Source organism: Bombus vancouverensis, chromosome 14 (genome assembly GCF_051014615.1).
Source record: "Bombus vancouverensis nearcticus chromosome 14, iyBomVanc1_principal, whole genome shotgun sequence".
NCBI lineage: Eukaryota > Metazoa > Arthropoda > Insecta > Hymenoptera > Apidae > Bombus > Bombus vancouverensis.
Window position 1 is genome coordinate 4,897,974 of NC_134924.1, and position 16,936 is coordinate 4,914,909.

The following is a 16,936-nucleotide window of genomic DNA, read 5'->3' on the forward strand; positions in this document are numbered from 1 at the left end:
TTAATGTGAAAAAAATATCAGTTTTAATATTATTTTATAAACGAATAGTTTTCTTGTAAATAAATTGGAGAATGTGTACAGTAACTTATGGATGTTTATTCGTTACCGGTGAATCGAAGAATCTTATTGGTCCATTCTTCTGTGCCATTTGTGAAAAATGTCAGACGACGTGGCTGATGAAAGATGGAACCCGTACCGCATAATGTAGCTTAAAATTTTGTAAGACCACGAAATGTCATATAAAATTATCCGTTTATAAAAGTGTTTTTAAGTAACTAGTTTTTTTTGTATTGTTGATAATTTATTTAATGTTATAAACGTATTACTTTTATCGTAACTATGGGGCTGTGCAAGTGTCCGAAAAGAAGAGTTACAAATCTGTTTTGTTTTGAACACCGTGTCAATGTTTGTGAACATTGCATGGTTACGAATCACCCGAAGGTATTGTATTCTATTTTTCATAAAACAATTTGCAAAGAATGTACTTTGACGAAGAAATCATGAACAAATAATTTTCACTAATTCTCCAGTCAAAGTAATTCTCGTCCCTTTTTCATCTATATTAAGATTACTGAACTGATAAATATTTATATTTTTTTCAGTGTATTGTTCAGTCGTATATTTTGTGGCTACATGACCATGATTACAATCCAATATGTACATTATGCTCCGTAAATTTAAGCGAAGGAGATTGTGTTCGGCTAACATGCTATCACATGTATCATTGGGCATGTTTGGACAAATATGCCAGGGAATTACCAGAAACTACAGCACCAGCAGGATACACATGTCCAACTTGTAAGGAGCGCATATTTCCTGACTCAAAATTGGTTTCTCCTGTGGCAGATGTATTGAGAGAAAAGTTAGCAGGAGTAAATTGGGCACGAGCTGGTTTAGGTTTACCTTTGGTATGTATTATATTTAAATGTACATAATAAAATACATAACATACATATACAGAACATCTATATATTGAAATTATCTTTTATAGCTCAGTGAAGACAGAGAGCAAAAACCAGAACAGGAGCATCCTTCATTGAAAATTGAGACCACTTCGTATCAGAACCACACATTAACAACTTCATCACCATCAATCGCTACATCACGTTCTGTTGGCAATGTTAACTCAGTTCACAGTAACATAAATAATGTGCATTTAAATAATCAAAAGGTTGGGCCACCTTATTCAATTGTAAATATCGATTCATCCATGGGATTGTCTCAGTCAACATCAAGAAAAGTTTGCGAAGCATATGACGATCCGAAAGAAATATCATTTGATCATGATGAAAATAAATACAGAAGAAAGCCTGCCATCGAATGGTTCTTAAGGTGGTGGAAGTTGATAGTTAGCCCACCAACGCGACGTAGAAATACACCCAGTCCGCAATACAGGAGATATACGGTGCTAGGAATCATGGTAATATTAGCTTTCATTGGAATGTTAATTCTATTCTCGTGGCTTGGACGAATGGCTACAGACGGCGATCCAAGTTACGATCTTCGCGCGGATCCGAACATTTTAGTAGCTGATAAACCCGCTGGTATTTAATATACTCCACATTTCAAAGCGATGTTTGAAGGAAACTGTAGGAGTACCACGTAAATGAAGACATATATAAATGAAGCTTGTAAGATAATGTAATAATTTTGGATTATAGTCGAACGAATATGTATTCACTGTCTTATGATTTCATTCTAAAGAAATAACTAGCATAAGATATAGTATACTGCTAGCCAATATTTGTTAATTTTTATGTAAAGTATGCCTTAACATTAAGCTGTATATTTCACTCTGTAAAGACTTATAAATTTACAAGAAATTTTCTGTAATGATTATATGAAAGAGTTTTTTATACTATCATGTGCAAAATTAAACGAAAGAAAGAAAAGAACGTTGCTAATATCATTTCCATTAATAATAGGAACGAACTGTGTGCAGACAAGATTTTGTAACTGCCATAGGAGTGACACTAATTAGAAACGCGCTACTTTGTTGTTTATGTTGTTGCTTATTTTAAAACGGTATTATAGCTTATTTAAAACGTCGATTTTGTTGTATTGTTTCCAACATTTTTTCGATCGAAAAACCGGGAATGTGTATACGTTAAAAAGCAAATCTTTTAAGTTGTGCTTAGTAATATTAACAATATAGGACTGCCGTAGCAGCTTTTAGAAACTTCATCGTATTCCATTTATTCATACATTGTGTGACATGTTTACAATTCAAATCAGAGTCTGGCAACCGAACCGAGAGAAATATTCGTTCATGAAATATTAACATCTCTTAACAGATCAAACTCTGGCATATCGAATCAATTTTATACGAAAAGAAACTAGTTTATAGAAAAAGGAAAGAAAACCTTTACTTTTGTAATAAATAGAAATATTATATCATGCTTATATGATCGTTAAATTTTACTTTGTTTTTGAGTTACACACATTTTGTGTATTACATGGTGTATTACCGTTGGAATTTTGAGAGGATCCATAGTGAAGCATTGTGAAAGAGTGGGGATATTTAGGTTTCTTTCTTTCTGCACGCGTCCCATAGCAGCCATTTGTGATCAAGACGAGAATAACACCGCTTCGTCTCTTGTGTGTGTTTTTATTCATCCTTCTGATTTTTACCGTTTATACCTAGTGATCTAAGTGATTCTATGGTGATTTCCATATTGTGAATTCATATATTAATTACCACAGACATTAATATAGAAACATTAATACGAGTACATTCTTATTAGTAAACAGTTATACTGTTATAATTCGTAAAATCAGAACTTTGATCCTATTTGTATAAATATTTCACATATATCATATCAAAATTTTATCTGTTTCTTTTTACTGTGTGAATTATATTACTGTGTATATTATATCCGTAGTCTTTCTCTTTTTCTCTGTCTCTTTACGAGGATATACATACAAAGTATAGAGAAACATAGAATTAACTTATCCGAACAGTGCCATCTGAGAGGTGAAATATCTGTAAATTTGATACCGTATTAATTTTTGAAATGGGATTATTTGGAAATATCAGGAGGTACTCTGGGATATTCCTAGTAGATGTAGCGACTTCGATAGGCCTTTATTATTTATGGAACAAGGGACATAAGTACTTGGTTCCAACGGTGTCCTTATGCGGTATCGGTAAGAACATAATATTTATTATAATTAATTAGCGTTTATTGATAGTACACAAATTTTTTATACAAAGCAGATAAATAAAACAAAAGAAACCAAATGAATTTTAAATCATGATAAGATATATGACTATAATAAAATTCGTATCGGATATATCTTTGAATTGTGAACTAAACGCATCCATTTAAGTATATCAGAGAGGAAGTCCTCTCTGACTATACATACATAGACGCACATTTTATCTTCCTTTCTATTGATCGGTAGGCTGGGTCTATCAAAATGCGCCATCAACGGGAAGGTCAATGATTCAATATAACTACGATACTTTGTTATCTAATTGTTTCATTAGTTTAGTCTGGTTTAATACATTCAAGTAGCAAATTAAAAATTAAATAAAATTTTAATAAAAAAAATGTAACACTATCTCTATCGAATTATAAATTCACACGCTCCGTGCCGCGTAGGGCGGATACTTTCATTTCAGCCATTTGGAATTTTAGGGTAGAGTAAATCTTGTGTGTGTAGGGTAGAGTAAATCTTGTGTGTGTAGGGTAGAGTAAATCTTGTGTGTGTAGGGTAGAGTAAATCTATGTGTTTGTTAAAAGAATTCCTTAACCGTTTGAGTGCCAGGGGTCTTTGAGAAGACGGAGTCGAAAAATCCCAAACAGTGCCATAGCGCTCGTCTTAATCGATTGCGAAGAGAAACAAGCGGCGCAATAGCGCTCGTCATATTTGTTATTTTATGAAATACATCTATATTATTATATATGCGTACTATTAGTTTATAAATATTTCAAGTTTTGTTCAATCAAAATTATTGAGAAGATAACAATGAAATACAAAATACCGTCAGTCGTCCGTTATGTTCAAATGTACTGGGACTTTTCGACACAAAATTTGAATAGCGCGGTCGCGCTGCTTGCGATTCAAACGGTTAAAAATTAAATTTATTGCTTTGATGTCTAATACATCTTAGACAACACATCCTTTTCTTTATAATTATGTTAATTGCACTATTGAAAAAATTGTAAGGTATAAGTAAATCTATCAGAAGCAAAACTATTAATTTTAATAATGTAGAGCGTGTACGCCCCACGCAGGCTGAACGGAAAATAATCAAAAATCGGTCCGGCACGGAACGTGTTACAACATACGTTATTAAGATGTGGAAAAGGATTTTTCGAATAATCTTTCAGGTGCTTCTTACCTATATTGCCATCTAAAATCTCGAGACAAACTGGCTTCGAATGATGTGATTGTCATAACCGGCTGCGGTTCAGGATTAGGATACAGTCTGGCTCTGTATTGCCGACAACTGGGGGCAACTGTAATAGCGGGTGTATTGCAAATGGATTCTCCCTCGGTTCAAAAACTAGAAGATGAAGGAGTAATCGTTTTCCCTTTAGATCTCATGGAACTGAATAGCACTACAGGTTTCACGGATTCCGTTCGTCGTACTATAGCGGAAAAAAGATTAGGTAAATTACTTAGTACGATCGAGTCTATGATTACAATGAATGTGCATACTAACATGATTCCAACAGATGATACATCTAAATACTGAGATGTACACACTCATAAAAATCTATACAGGGTACTATGAAATACGTGCGAAATATTTGTAGGGTCAATTCTAGACATGAAAATGTTAGAAATATATGTACTTGTACTAATGAATCATCAGACGAGCCATTCTCTCTATCTCACTCACACTTCATATTTCTCGTTCTGATATGAATATATGAGTCTCTCAGTACAACTTATCAATTTCTTATTTTCATTACATACGAAAATATAAGATTGGTATCCAATTTTTAAAGAACAGATTACTCACCGCTATGAGCTTATTTGTTATAAGGAGATATAATATAAATACTAGCAAATTGCAAGGTAAGCTGAAATATAGAATTTTTAATATCATTACTTTTCCTTTTCTGCTTTTGGCTTTTGAGCGGCTCATATAACAGCTGAAATACTAATCATATCTTGTGTCACTTGTTTCATTTCATGGATCTCAGGTAACCTCAGTCACTAATATAGATAACATGTAACCATAGTCTAACAAAGATGTAATCGTACAAATTGTTAATAGATCATTCGAACGAATTTGGGTAAATTTGGGAAGAATGGTGGCTGGTTTAAGAGAAAAAACAAATGAAACGAGCATACCTATATAATAGAATATCGATTCCAGTGTTACGATGTGTAATCAATAACGCAGCCGTGATGGTCTTCGGCGAATTCGAATGGCAAACGTATGGGCAGCTTAAGAATCAGTTGGAAGTTAACTTTCTTGGTGCTATGATAGTCACGCAAGAATTGATGCCGATTATCCGCGCCCATTATAGTCGGATTATCATAGTCTCAAGCCACTGTAAGGCGCAGCCAATTCCAGGAGCTTCGGTTTATAGTGGAACCAAGGCTGCTATTAGCGCCTGGGCCACTGGCCTTAGGGTGGAGTTGAAGAAGTATGGCATCAAAGTTATTAGCGTCGTTCCTGGTAACCAAGGCATAACATTTTCAAATATAAATACAAGATTTTTCCATAAAAAGAGAGCAGTTTTATGCAAAAAATATTTTGCTATGCTTTCTACTTGTGTACAATAAATTATTTGGAAATTTAATGTAATAAGAAAATTATTTGTAAACGTGCTTAAGGGAAAGCATTCTTTTGTTGAACGTTGACAAATTTAACGATTTCCACAAATTTTTTTCGAACCGATGGTACGTCTAATATTAAAATCTTTTTTGTAGTTTATTTAGTTACTTGTTCGTCGTATATAAGTATTTTTTATGTAGCTTTAATTAATTGTTTCTTGGTTTCATCTCGTCCGCAATAAATGCGCACCTAACAATTGTATCTCGCTGGCGTAGACGATTAGAGCACTCAGAGTGAACTAAATTAAAAAGCTCGAGTTATATCAGCGTGTTTATCGTTATTGCCCTTAACAAAGTAAATAATTTATGTTGGAAATTAGCAAAATAGCGAACGTTTAATCACAAATTCCGAAATTTAATTCTCTTTTCGGTAATTATTAAATGAAAAAGGTATGATAAACTTCACATGAAAATATAATTTTGGTAAGAACGAGAGCTAGTGAGTCGTGGAATAACGGGTAAAAATCTCAAAAACTGGTCTGAAATTTTTACCGGTTATTTCACCACATCTTACCAATTCTCGTCAGTACCAAAATTACACTTTTATGTTGAATTCATCATACCTTTATTTAACGATTACCGAAAAGAGGAATAAAATTTTGGAGTTTGTAATTTAGGCATTTGCCATTTTCTCAACATTCAACGTAAATTATTTACTTTGATATACACGATAACGATAAGCATATTGTTTAGGATCCCTTTTGAGTTTTCCATCTTAGTCCATTCTGAAAGCTCTAATCACTTATGTGTGTGTGATACGATTTTTAAACACGCCGTTTACTGCGGGCGAGATAAGATCACAAAACAATTAACTAAAACGCTATGACAAATCGTTACGTATAACGAAAAAGTAACTAAATAAGCTACAAGAAAGGATTGTAGATGTACTATAAAAGACAAAAAATATATATGTATGCCGGGTTTACGTTAGAATTAGGGTTAGGAGCGTGAAACGAACCTTCGTTGGATTACACGTTGTCGTTATGCAATAGAAAGCTGAAAGGGGGTGATTCTACGCGAAAAAAGAAGTCAAAAATATAGAATAAAAATCTTTTTTTAATTTTTTTTTTTTTTTAATTTTTTCATCGAGACAACGATCTACAGTGAGATCCGTTATAACGAGACGTGATGAAGTGCACGCGTACCGAGCGAAAATTCAAAGTCGATTTTCTCGAAAACAAAGCCTCGAACGAAAAATTTTTATTCTATATTTTCGACTTCTTTTTTTACGTAGAATCACCCCCTTTCCGCTTGTACCACCAGTTACCAACCACCCTGTATATATAGAAAGAATTAGACGCACCATCACTTTGAAAAAAATTCATGAAAATTGTTATATTTTGTAATATTCACAGGAGAATGCCCCCTTAATGATAAACTTTTAATTTCCAAGAAATTTTTTATTGCACAAGAAATTTGGAAAAAATTCTATTTGACAAATCATATTTAGAAATTTTATATATATGAAATTATTTATATAATCGCTTTACTTACACATGGCATAGGTTCCTTCATTAAAGAGAGCAATATATTTACTCGACAAGCTGACCACTTCGAGGCGATGAAGTGGGTGATGCCCAAAGAGGTACAAAAGTTTTATGGTGAATACTTATATAGATATATGAAATATTTCTCGTCCCTGGTGAAAAATACAACTGTACAAACGATACGGGACGGTCGTATCTATGAAATCTTCGAAGGCGCTCTTCTGGACAGATATCCATCGGCAACCTACAAGTATGTCTAGCAATAAAAATGAAACTTTAATTATGTAGAAACAATTAAGAAACGAATGAAAAAATTTCTTTCTTTTTATCGAACATATAAAAAAGGAAAATATAAGGAAATTTAAAAAAATTTAGTATAATAAAAAAATACGAAAATAATATGGTAAATTAAAAAATGAACTTTTGATCGTACTGAAATATTCAAATTTTGAAACGATTAAAACAATTAATTGAGAATATGCATATATATCTTTTTTTATCGAAAGAGAAGAATTAATTTTAAGAATCTAATGTAGTACGTTGAAAATTATTATACTTAAGAGTATAGCGCATGTACGATTTTAACTAAATGAACGGAATAGTGGACGCGAGTGAAGATTTCTATCGACTGAAGTGTTAAAATTCAATCGAATATAATGTTGTTAAGGGAACGATTGCCACTATCTCGTCGGTTGATTAGTGATAAGCATCTTAAAAAGTATTTCTTACTATATAGTACTTGAGCTAACATCTGTATTAGAACAGCTGAATTCCGATATAATGGAAAAAATGAATCACATATCGATCATAAATCTTTCTAAGTTTTATTCCATAGCTAAGGGTTGCTAATATTATAATATTTATTCAAATGTCTATTTAGGAATGAATCATGGCGTTATGCGATTTACCATACCTTGTTCACAATCACACCAACCTTTTTGCGTGATCGACTGGTCGAGAGGTTCGTACATGCCCCTGCATGGACGAAAGAGGATGCTGAAAAATCTGTGAAAAACGCCCAGAGAGCGATGGATGGATTGTATGATAAGTACAATGGGCAAGCTTAAGAGATCACGCAAAGAATAAAAATGAAATTCAGAAGAAATGTTGATCTCAATATTAAAAACAAACGAAGAAAATGAAATTGTAATGTCTTTTCGCATAAAAGCAAAAATAAAATGTAAAAAAAATTGATATTGTTAAATTAATTTTTATTATTATTTATTATATGTTTAGTGTGTCAAAAGTTAGCATATACTTTCCGTTTCTTTCGTATCTTCTATAATCTTCTTTTCTTTTATGTGTCGTGTGTATCTACCTTTGGTATATCGTTAAAGTTTAAATACTAGGTTGTTCCAAAAGTTTCTTTTGTTTTATAAGGAAATGCTAGATGCACAAGATCTTTTGCTTTATATCATTTTTTTCAGTTGGCTGAATTAAAAGCAGATTCTTAATTTGTAATTAAATTTTTCCTTTGCAACGTTAAGTGACTCAGTGACGATTGAAATATCGGCACATGTAACTAGTCATATCTGGAGAACTTTCTCGATAAAATAATAATTAGTTATAACACAAAAAGTCAATGTGAAATGTTTGTAAAGTACACAAATGTTTCTCGACACCTGCAATGAAATGATTAATCGCGATTATCAGTTTAGGTGTAAAATATGACTTTTTTCAATTGAATGGGCACGAACGTTAATTCAATACTTTCCAAACGATCTTATCGATAAATAGAACAACAAACATAATTTTCTGGTCGGCAGGTGTCCATTTGAAGTGTTTTCAAAACTCTACAATGATAATCGTTTCTGATGCCTGACTCTCGATTAGATAGTAACCCTCAATAAATACCTATTCACGGTCCTATGATTTTCAGTTATTTCGAACAGTGAAACGAGCAGCACATACCAAGAAGCAAAAATGGCAATCCTCACCTATGGTACGTATATCGTTATTAGTACTATTCACAGACTCTAAACACCAACATCTTTAACTTTCATCTGCTTCTATTAACTTATTATTCGCTCTTGTACATACTGTACATTTTATAAATCTAACATGGCAATTTACATCTATTTCTATTTATTTATTATATACTCTTGTACAAATTGAACGTTTGTCCGTTTTACAAATTTTATAAGCCTGGAAAATCGATGGAATTTTCTTAAACAATGATATCCTTTTTTATGAATATCTTGTTATGTGCTAATTTTTACTTGCTAATATACCAATACTTTAATAATATGTTAACATAATATGCCATTATTCAAGCACACAGGTACACGAACAAGAATTTCCTACTAAAGCAACATTATGATTTAATTGAATGTCGAAAGTATGGTCACTTTTTGTCGCAGTGTACGTCTTCGCGGTACTCTTCATCGCCGATTCGATGCAATCATCGTACGTGCCCTGTAATGCCGGTCCATCCCCCGTGAGCGTGGAGATCTTGGGATGTTCCTCTTTGCCCTGCAATTTAGTGAGAGGAAAGATCGTTGAGGCTAACGTTGTTTTCAATGCTGGTAAGTAGAGCAACAAAGTATAACTGAAAAATAGATAAAAAGAACATTAAAATAAAATTAAGGTACAACGTGTATATCAAATTTGGAATGAAAATAGCGATCAACTTCACCGAGATTACTTGTATCGTTTCTGAATAGTTGATTAGGAGAAAATTGATCCTGTATCTTAATATTAAAATTAAAGGGTTTCCAAAAAATAGAGCTGAACAAGTTAGTTTCTAAATGGCTCAAGTTTTCCATTTAAATTGAAAGTTTAAATGTGAATTATTTGTTTCCATTATCTTGCCAGGGAACTATAGAAGAATCTTGACGATGTGTTTGTGATACCAAAAATAAATTGCTTATTTTCCATTCTAATTCCAATAATTTATTATAGTCGAGAATGCAAAATCCCTGAAGCCAGTAGTAGATGTCCAACTTGGAAGTGGCCATATCCCATACGTATTACCGGAACAAAATGCCTGCAAGAGTCTTGTAAGTGGACAGTGTCCATTGCAGAAAGGACAATCAGCTACCTACCAATTGAAAATGCCCGTTGAAAAGAGCTACCCAAGGATCTCTCTGACTATCCAGCTGTCTTTGGTCGATGAACAAAACAAACCCCAAGTATGCTTCAAGATCCCAGCGAAGGTTGTCGACTGAACTATTTGACGGACTACTATTGAAATCATTCTTCGATTCGATGACATACTTATGTTTCTCTTAAATTGTTATATTAAGTGTTAAATATATTATAAGAATCAAATATCTATTTTTAATTCACCTTACCGAACTGATCCTTGAACAACGTCGATCAATTTGCAGTTTTTATTGATCCTTTTGATCATGTAGAAATATCCGTAAATATTCGTTAGATTATAACGTTAGATTTAAACATTAGATTCAGCTAGAACCAAACATACGATAAACACTTATTATACACGATATAGTAGCACCCCAGAATAATTTATTTATAATTCTCAATGAGAATTGATTGTAAGATTTTTCCAAATAAGAAAAAAAAAAAAGAGAAAGATTATAACGTCAAAGGAGTCTGCCAAAGAAGATTTACTTTCGAGAAGGATGACGATGAGATGTCGTAATTATAAGATAAAGGAATTTTAACTTTCAATTTGAAAGATAAGAAGATATTTAAGTTAACTGCACTTTTATGGTATTCTTGATAAAAATTTATTTTACAATCGATCCTAGTGTATTGGGTTGCTCGGAAACTTCGTTCCGATCTTTGAGAAATTTCGTCGACATGATAGATCATGTTGAAAAGTTTTTCGCTGAAAAACCCGAGAGGTTCTGCAAGCATGGAATATTCAAATTGCGTGAAAGATGGAGAAAGGTTGTGCAACAAAATGGTACCTATATAATTCGATAAATGTACATCGAATCGAAATGTAAATCGGAACGAACTTTCCGGGCGACTTAGTAGTATCTTGAAACACTCGCGTGAAACTCAATGAACTTGTGAGGTGTACGAAGTACATAACGCATCGACCCGTCCGTGGCTTTTTCCGAAAAAGGAGATGCCTGGGAAAGCGCTGTATTGATTTAGTTACTCTAGATTTTCTTTTTATTATTTAATTTGTACTTTACAATTTGTCCAGTTGGACATTTGATAAATAGTTACTCTAGTTGTAATTTGTTAGTTTATTAACAAATAGTGTTAGTTAATTAATTATAGTTTTTGTGTTCTATCATCTGCAAAGAAATAGATAAATGCATATATGTATTTAATTATTATTATTATATATATTATTTATATTACCAATTATATTTATATTTATTTATTTTTTATTATTATGTATATTATATATATTATTTATATTACTTATTATATTTATATTTATATATATAATAAAATCCCTATACTATTTTCAGAATTTAGATATGATCGAGTCTAGATAATATTTGTAATAAATAGAATTCTTTTGTAGGAAATCTAGAAAGCTTGAAAGAGTATTCTGTTATAGATGACTCGATGAGCAACCAAGGAAATTCCACGAGGCAGGGGAGAAACGGTTTTGTGTGAGAACTGTGCGTTACGAAGATACGTTCAGCGGGAAAAGGGACGAAGGATGGAAAATTTCTGTAAAAAAATAGATAAATGCATATATGTATTTATTTAATTATTATTATATATATTATTTATATTACCAATTATATTTATATTTATTTATTTTTTATTATTATGTATATTATATATATTATTTATATTACTTATTATATTTATATTTATATATATAATAAAATCCCTATACTATTTTCAGAATTTAGATATGATCGAGTCTAGATAATATTTGTAATAAATAGAATTCTTTTGTAGGAAATCTAGAAAGCTTGAAAGAGTATTCTGTTATAGATGACTCGATGAGCAACCAAGGAAATTCCACGAGGCAGGGGAGAAACGGTTTTGTGTGAGAACTGTGCGTTACGAAGATACGTTCAGCGGGAGAAGGGACGAAGGATGGAAAATTTAGGGGGTTTAAGCGTAAACGGTCCGGGAGCACTCCTGATAAGCGTTAGGCGCACTAACGTTAAGTTTTAGTCGCAAAGTCCGATACTACTCTGCCACCTCCCAGAAAAGTGGCGAGGCGTCCATGAGAATTTCTCCACGTACAAAAAAAAAAGGAAAAAAAGAGGGTTTGGGCGTATACCTGACCCACATCCCTACACAACGATCGATCCTGTGTGGTCGCATCCCTCTGACGGATATCTAGTAACATCTTTGAGCGCACTCCTAATACGAACAATTGTCACTCGCAAACCAGAAATTTGATAAAACCGTTTCTTCGAAGATACCGAGAACAATAGTCAACGCCCTATGGTATGTTGGAAACGAGGATATATGCAAAGACTTAAAAATACCAACAGTCAAAGAAGAAATCGGCAGATACGCAGAGAAATACAAGGAAAGAACGGCAACACATTCAAACCAGCTGGCTGTTGAAGCGAGCAAAACTCTCATACAAAGAAGCCAAAAAAGAAAACACGCCACTGACCTCACTAAAGAAATAAAATAGTCAAAGTCGAAGATAGTATCCGGCTGGGGGTAGCCATCCACATGTTAGTTAGCAATTAAGTTAACAAAACTTACCAAATGTCCAGCTGGACAAATTGTAAAGCACAAATTAAATAGTAAAAAAAAATCTTTTCTCGAATTTTGTATGTATTGCGATTCGTATTTAAACTTCCATATCGAATTTCTTGACTCAAATTGTTATAAATAGCTGTCAGAAATATTTAATGCGATAAACCTGTTGTATAATAAATTTATATAATCTAGAATAACTATTTCATCATGCCATCATGTGTGCTTTATAATAGTAATCCTTGTGGCATTGATTCCTACAAATAATTTTTAAAAGCTTTTGTATCATTATCTTATATAAACACAAGTATTATTTTGTTGAATTAATTTCAACCAATTATCACGTCTTATACCTTACATAATATTTATGGATTAATATTACATTATATAATATTCATTATATATTTATTATATTATTATAGTATATTATTATATTATTTATTATGTTATATAATATTTATCTAGGTTTCATTGATTTCATTTGTTGTACCTTGTTAAAAATTTCTGAAATAACGTGACAAACTATAATAAAAGGGAAGTAACAGTTCACGTGTACGATATTTAATTCCACGATTAAGTGAATTATGGCCGAAAATTGCATCGATCACGAGAAAGAATTTCCCGATGCGATGAAGCCTTGTGTACGTGACCAGTTTGATGGAAATTTATTGAACATTCATAGTATACCGGATAATTTCGTTGGAAATTTTGCTCCACGGGTTACCAATTATTTCCACCCTTTACTTTATTCGTGATTTATGGCAGCAGCACATTATTACGCGTGAGACAAAATCGGGAAACATTAAGGCAAGAAAGATATCACAATAGACTTTAAATTGTGTATAAAGGGATTGAGATAAAAGTGATGCATGTACGTAAGATGAGTCGTGTCGATACAAGATTACAAAATAAATTCTGCAATCGATGACTATACACATTTTAAATGTATGTTATCTAAAAATTTCTCATAATCGAATTTTTGGAGAATTTTAAGACAAATTATTTAACTTCACCGAAATAATCCTATCTTATCCTACTCGTAAATGTGTGTGTAAGTATATAGAAGGTAGCTCCGAAATGTCCACGCGAATCGGTCAATTTAATCAAATTAGTCGATTGGTCATGCCAAAAATACACAAGCTGATAAGCCAAGTATATCGTACTTTAAATAGAGAGTATGTGCACTTTGCGTCAATCGTTTACAAATTTGTCATTTGGCCGATTGACCGCCTCTTGTCCTTGACATTATTCCGTCTGGCGGATATCCACACGAACGAACAGTCAACCTACCAGATAAAATAGAAACAACGAAGCTCGTATTACGCCCGCGTGCACTTATATGCACAAATATCGTGTCAAACGCATTGATGAATAAGAAGAAAGTTGCAGTGTATGGCCGTTTCTGTTTTCTAAGCCTCAGGAAGAGAACACGAGTGAGAAATGGATTTGTCAACCCACACAAGATTCCTAGTTTTTCCTTTGTGCTTGCAACCCCGTTCATAAGTATCAGAACAGCTTTTGAACCCGTTTGCACAGTTGAGCTAATATTTTTTTGTATTATTATTTAATTTGTACTGTACAATTTGTCGAGCTGAACACTTGGTAAATAGCTAATATTATTAGTGAAATTTGATAAATTATCAGTCAGAAATGACCAATAATTAAATCTAAATAATTAAATGTCAATAATTAAATGTATACTAATGAATCTTCTTCTATAACAGTAACAAATTCGGTAATAAATCAAATAATGTTTTACAAATCACTTTTACAAGTTACAAATCATTTACAAATTATCCTATTCGGCATAAGATTATGAAATCTACCATCTGTAGCTTGTCAATTGTTTAATATTATTAGTTAGCAAATTATCAAGTAAGAAGATCCAGATAAAAATTCCTAAATAATAGTTTTAGTAATTTCCTGATAAGCCTCATATATAAGTAAGACAAGATTAGCCTCAGATTTCTAAGTGTTCTAACACTTATGAACGATAGCGTATCTCTTTCTCCTCCATTTTCTTCCATATCTCCGTCTTCTCATGTCTTCCACTTTATGGCACGCGTACATAATACTGATACCAGCGAAGGTCTGTCAATAATGATTCAGGAGTTGGGCGTGCCTTGCATATGAGAATCGGCCCGAAAATAAACAGGTCGCGCGCAACGCCGCACATAGATGCCTTGAAATCGTGTCCCACTCTATGCACGTGTAATTTCGCAGAAGGTGCGACTGAGATAACGCGATACGAAGATCAGCGAATGCTATAAAAGAGAAAAAAGATCAGCAAATCTTGTTCCTATGTCGGAGAGAGAAGAAGAGCAATAGAAAAGAAGAAATGGAGCCCCCATTTCTCTCTAAACTCGAGATCAGAATGTTTAAAATAATTGGAAGATCCTTAAGATACAATCATCCAAACAGTGACTCAGGAAACTTTATATGAATATATGATGGGCATTATACGAAACTTTTTGAAACTTGCAATGAATATATCTGGAAATTTTGTAAAATGAAACAAGCCTGATCCATATAAAAAGTATTAATATACATTACTAATAGCTACAGGTATCTATTTTCGCTGGATCAACAACAAGATAGTTACGAAAGTTATTAGTTGCTGTTTGTCAATTTTTACATCTATTTTTAATTTGTTAATTCATAAAATTATATATTTCTACATAAGTTATTTTTTAAATGAACTGGTATATAGGCCTAACAAATCATTTAAAATACCTATAAGGAAGAGATAAGAAGACAGTATCCAAATGCAAAGAAATACGATTTATATATACGTATATATTTAGCTTCTCTTACAAAACTGCTACTTTCCACGAGGACGTTTTCGCTAGTAGCATCCGATGGTAATGTATCGGGTGAAAAATGACTCGGCTGATACATGCGTGCACGGGTGCAGAGATCTTGTATAAAAGATTAATAGAACAGCTGTTTTAACGTATTACGGATGGCTATGTAAATTTTTCTACTCGAAGAATATTTTGGAAGATGTTGGAGATAATCGGAAACGATTTTGTTTCGATTGATCTTTTCTCTTTATTAGACCTTAATCGTTATAAAGGCAATAAATGCAATTTTAATAACATAGAAAGAATTGGCGATTGAATATTACTGTAATACTTTAATACTACTGAATATTAGAACCGTAGAGAATAGGAAACTCAGCTTATCATTAAACTGCTTATTTATAGCAAAGTTGGCGGTGCACAGAATGTACATAATATAAGAAAATATATGCAATATCCAAAATATGGCGCATTTTATAATAAATTAAAACAATTTTCTACCACATTTTCATACTTTTAATTATATTCTCAAAAATATGAATTTACATAAAAATTTGCAATTTATTTATTATGTGTGTTTTCTATAATCTTCAATTTGATAATAATATCTGTTTTAAACGCCATCTGTAATAGAGTTATGTGTTACAACTGCATTAAGAACTTTTCACATACCAGTGAATCTATTATCATCAGCTGGACGGAGTTTTAGACGAAACTTGCACAGTTCGCGTTCCACCTACGTTTCAGTTGAAGTATTGTATAATACCGATGCAATCCTATCGCATCGCGAATAGCACGCGTGACATGCAGCTACATGAGCATAAAACGAATAGTCACGGCTGGAACATAGGCGACACTTTAATTCCATATATGTCAAACTACTTGAACGTGACATTCATAAATTAATTCTATTCGAATGCTCGAATCTATTTTCTCAGATAATTTTTCTAATCTTTTCTAATCTTCCGAAACGATGTTCTGTTTTGCAACACTTTATTGAAGAGATGGAGTGTCAATTGTATTAATCGATACAATCGTTCGATAATCGTAGGGACTATACAAATGATCGCGCCGCACAATGTTGCGCTTCCTTGTAGTTCAAAATTCGTAAAAAGCATGTCAGGCTTGACCGCACTTAATTACGTAAGATCAGTGGGGGCAAAAGCGTGCAGGAAGGTTAATTCGCTTTGAATTAAAGCGAATCTTCTTTCGCTCCGTGGATCGTCGACCGAAAGAGAGAAA

General features: G+C 32.7%; 4 protein-coding genes and 1 long non-coding RNA gene across 10 annotated transcripts in view; 3 read left to right on the forward strand and 2 right to left on the reverse strand.

The window, feature by feature from the left end:
- Nucleotides 1-179: 179 nt before the first annotated feature.
- On the forward strand, nt 180-1,895 carry LOC117161927 (zinc finger protein-like 1 homolog). The gene is made up of 3 exons (XM_033343707.2): nt 180-441; nt 603-908; nt 992-1,895. Exons 1-3 carry the CDS (start codon nt 340-342, stop codon nt 1,550-1,552), a joined length of 969 nt encoding a protein of 322 aa, XP_033199598.2. The 5' UTR covers nt 180-339; the 3' UTR covers nt 1,553-1,895.
- Nucleotides 1,896-2,844: 949 nt separating this feature from the next.
- On the reverse strand, nt 2,845-8,120 carry LOC143303568 (uncharacterized). 4 transcript variants are annotated; one of them, XR_013060016.1, is made up of 6 exons: nt 7,720-7,857; nt 7,294-7,530; nt 5,311-5,638; nt 5,066-5,199; nt 4,349-4,598; nt 2,845-2,983 (listed from the first exon to the last, which is right to left on the reverse strand). It is a non-coding gene; the product is annotated as an uncharacterized LOC143303568 (long non-coding RNA). The 4 variants fall into 4 exon arrangements; XR_013060015.1 differs by lacking the exon at nt 5,066-5,199 and having other exon boundaries at nt 7,843-8,120; XR_013060014.1 differs by lacking the exon at nt 5,066-5,199 and having other exon boundaries at nt 7,826-8,120.
- Nucleotides 2,979-8,490, forward strand: sro (SDR family oxidoreductase shroud). 2 transcript variants are annotated; one of them, XM_033343703.2, is made up of 5 exons: nt 2,979-3,147; nt 4,338-4,619; nt 5,336-5,650; nt 7,305-7,536; nt 8,167-8,490. In XM_033343703.2, exons 1-5 carry the CDS (start codon nt 3,015-3,017, stop codon nt 8,351-8,353), a joined length of 1,149 nt encoding a protein of 382 aa, XP_033199594.1. In that variant the 5' UTR covers nt 2,979-3,014; the 3' UTR covers nt 8,354-8,490. The 2 variants fall into 2 exon arrangements, with proteins under 2 accessions (XP_033199594.1, XP_033199595.1); XM_033343704.2 differs by having other exon boundaries at nt 5,336-5,641.
- A 578-nt stretch (nt 8,491-9,068) lies between these two features.
- On the forward strand, nt 9,069-10,556 carry LOC117161921 (NPC intracellular cholesterol transporter 2). Its single transcript, XM_033343700.2, has 3 exons — nt 9,069-9,228; nt 9,647-9,811; nt 10,188-10,556. Exons 1-3 carry the CDS (start codon nt 9,210-9,212, stop codon nt 10,451-10,453), a joined length of 450 nt encoding a protein of 149 aa, XP_033199591.2. The 5' UTR covers nt 9,069-9,209; the 3' UTR covers nt 10,454-10,556.
- LOC117159310 (uncharacterized) overlaps nt 9,355-16,936 on the reverse strand; it is a 69,513-nt gene continuing 61,931 nt past the window's right edge. Inside the window, exon 2 of one of the 2 annotated variants that reach the window (XM_076624118.1) lies at nt 9,355-10,697. In XM_076624118.1, coding sequence (XP_076480233.1) covers nt 10,662-10,697 — 36 coding nt within the window. In that variant the 3' untranslated portion in view covers nt 9,355-10,661. The remainder of the gene's footprint in view (nt 10,698-16,936) is intronic. The other variant, XM_076624117.1, reaches the window with a different exon arrangement.

Bases quoted from the DNA above. Each gene is read 5' to 3' on its own strand.
- LOC117161927 (XM_033343707.2), top strand. From the start codon at position 340: ATGGGGCTGTGCAAGTGTCCGAAAAGAAGAGTTACAAATCTGTTTTGT. The intron at 442-602 runs GTATTGTATTCT...TATTTTTTTCAG, and splicing joins TGGTTACGAATCACCCGAAG to TGTATTGTTCAGTCGTATAT. The intron at 909-991 runs GTATGTATTATA...TATCTTTTATAG, and splicing joins CTGGTTTAGGTTTACCTTTG to CTCAGTGAAGACAGAGAGCA.
- sro (XM_033343703.2), top strand. From the start codon at position 3,015: ATGGGATTATTTGGAAATATCAGGAGGTACTCTGGGATATTCCTAGTA. The intron at 3,148-4,337 runs GTAAGAACATAA...ATAATCTTTCAG, and splicing joins GGTGTCCTTATGCGGTATCG to GTGCTTCTTACCTATATTGC. The intron at 7,537-8,166 runs GTATGTCTAGCA...ATGTCTATTTAG, and splicing joins TATCCATCGGCAACCTACAA to GAATGAATCATGGCGTTATG.
- LOC117161921 (XM_033343700.2), top strand. The intron at 9,812-10,187 runs GTAAGTAGAGCA...AATTTATTATAG, and splicing joins TAACGTTGTTTTCAATGCTG to TCGAGAATGCAAAATCCCTG.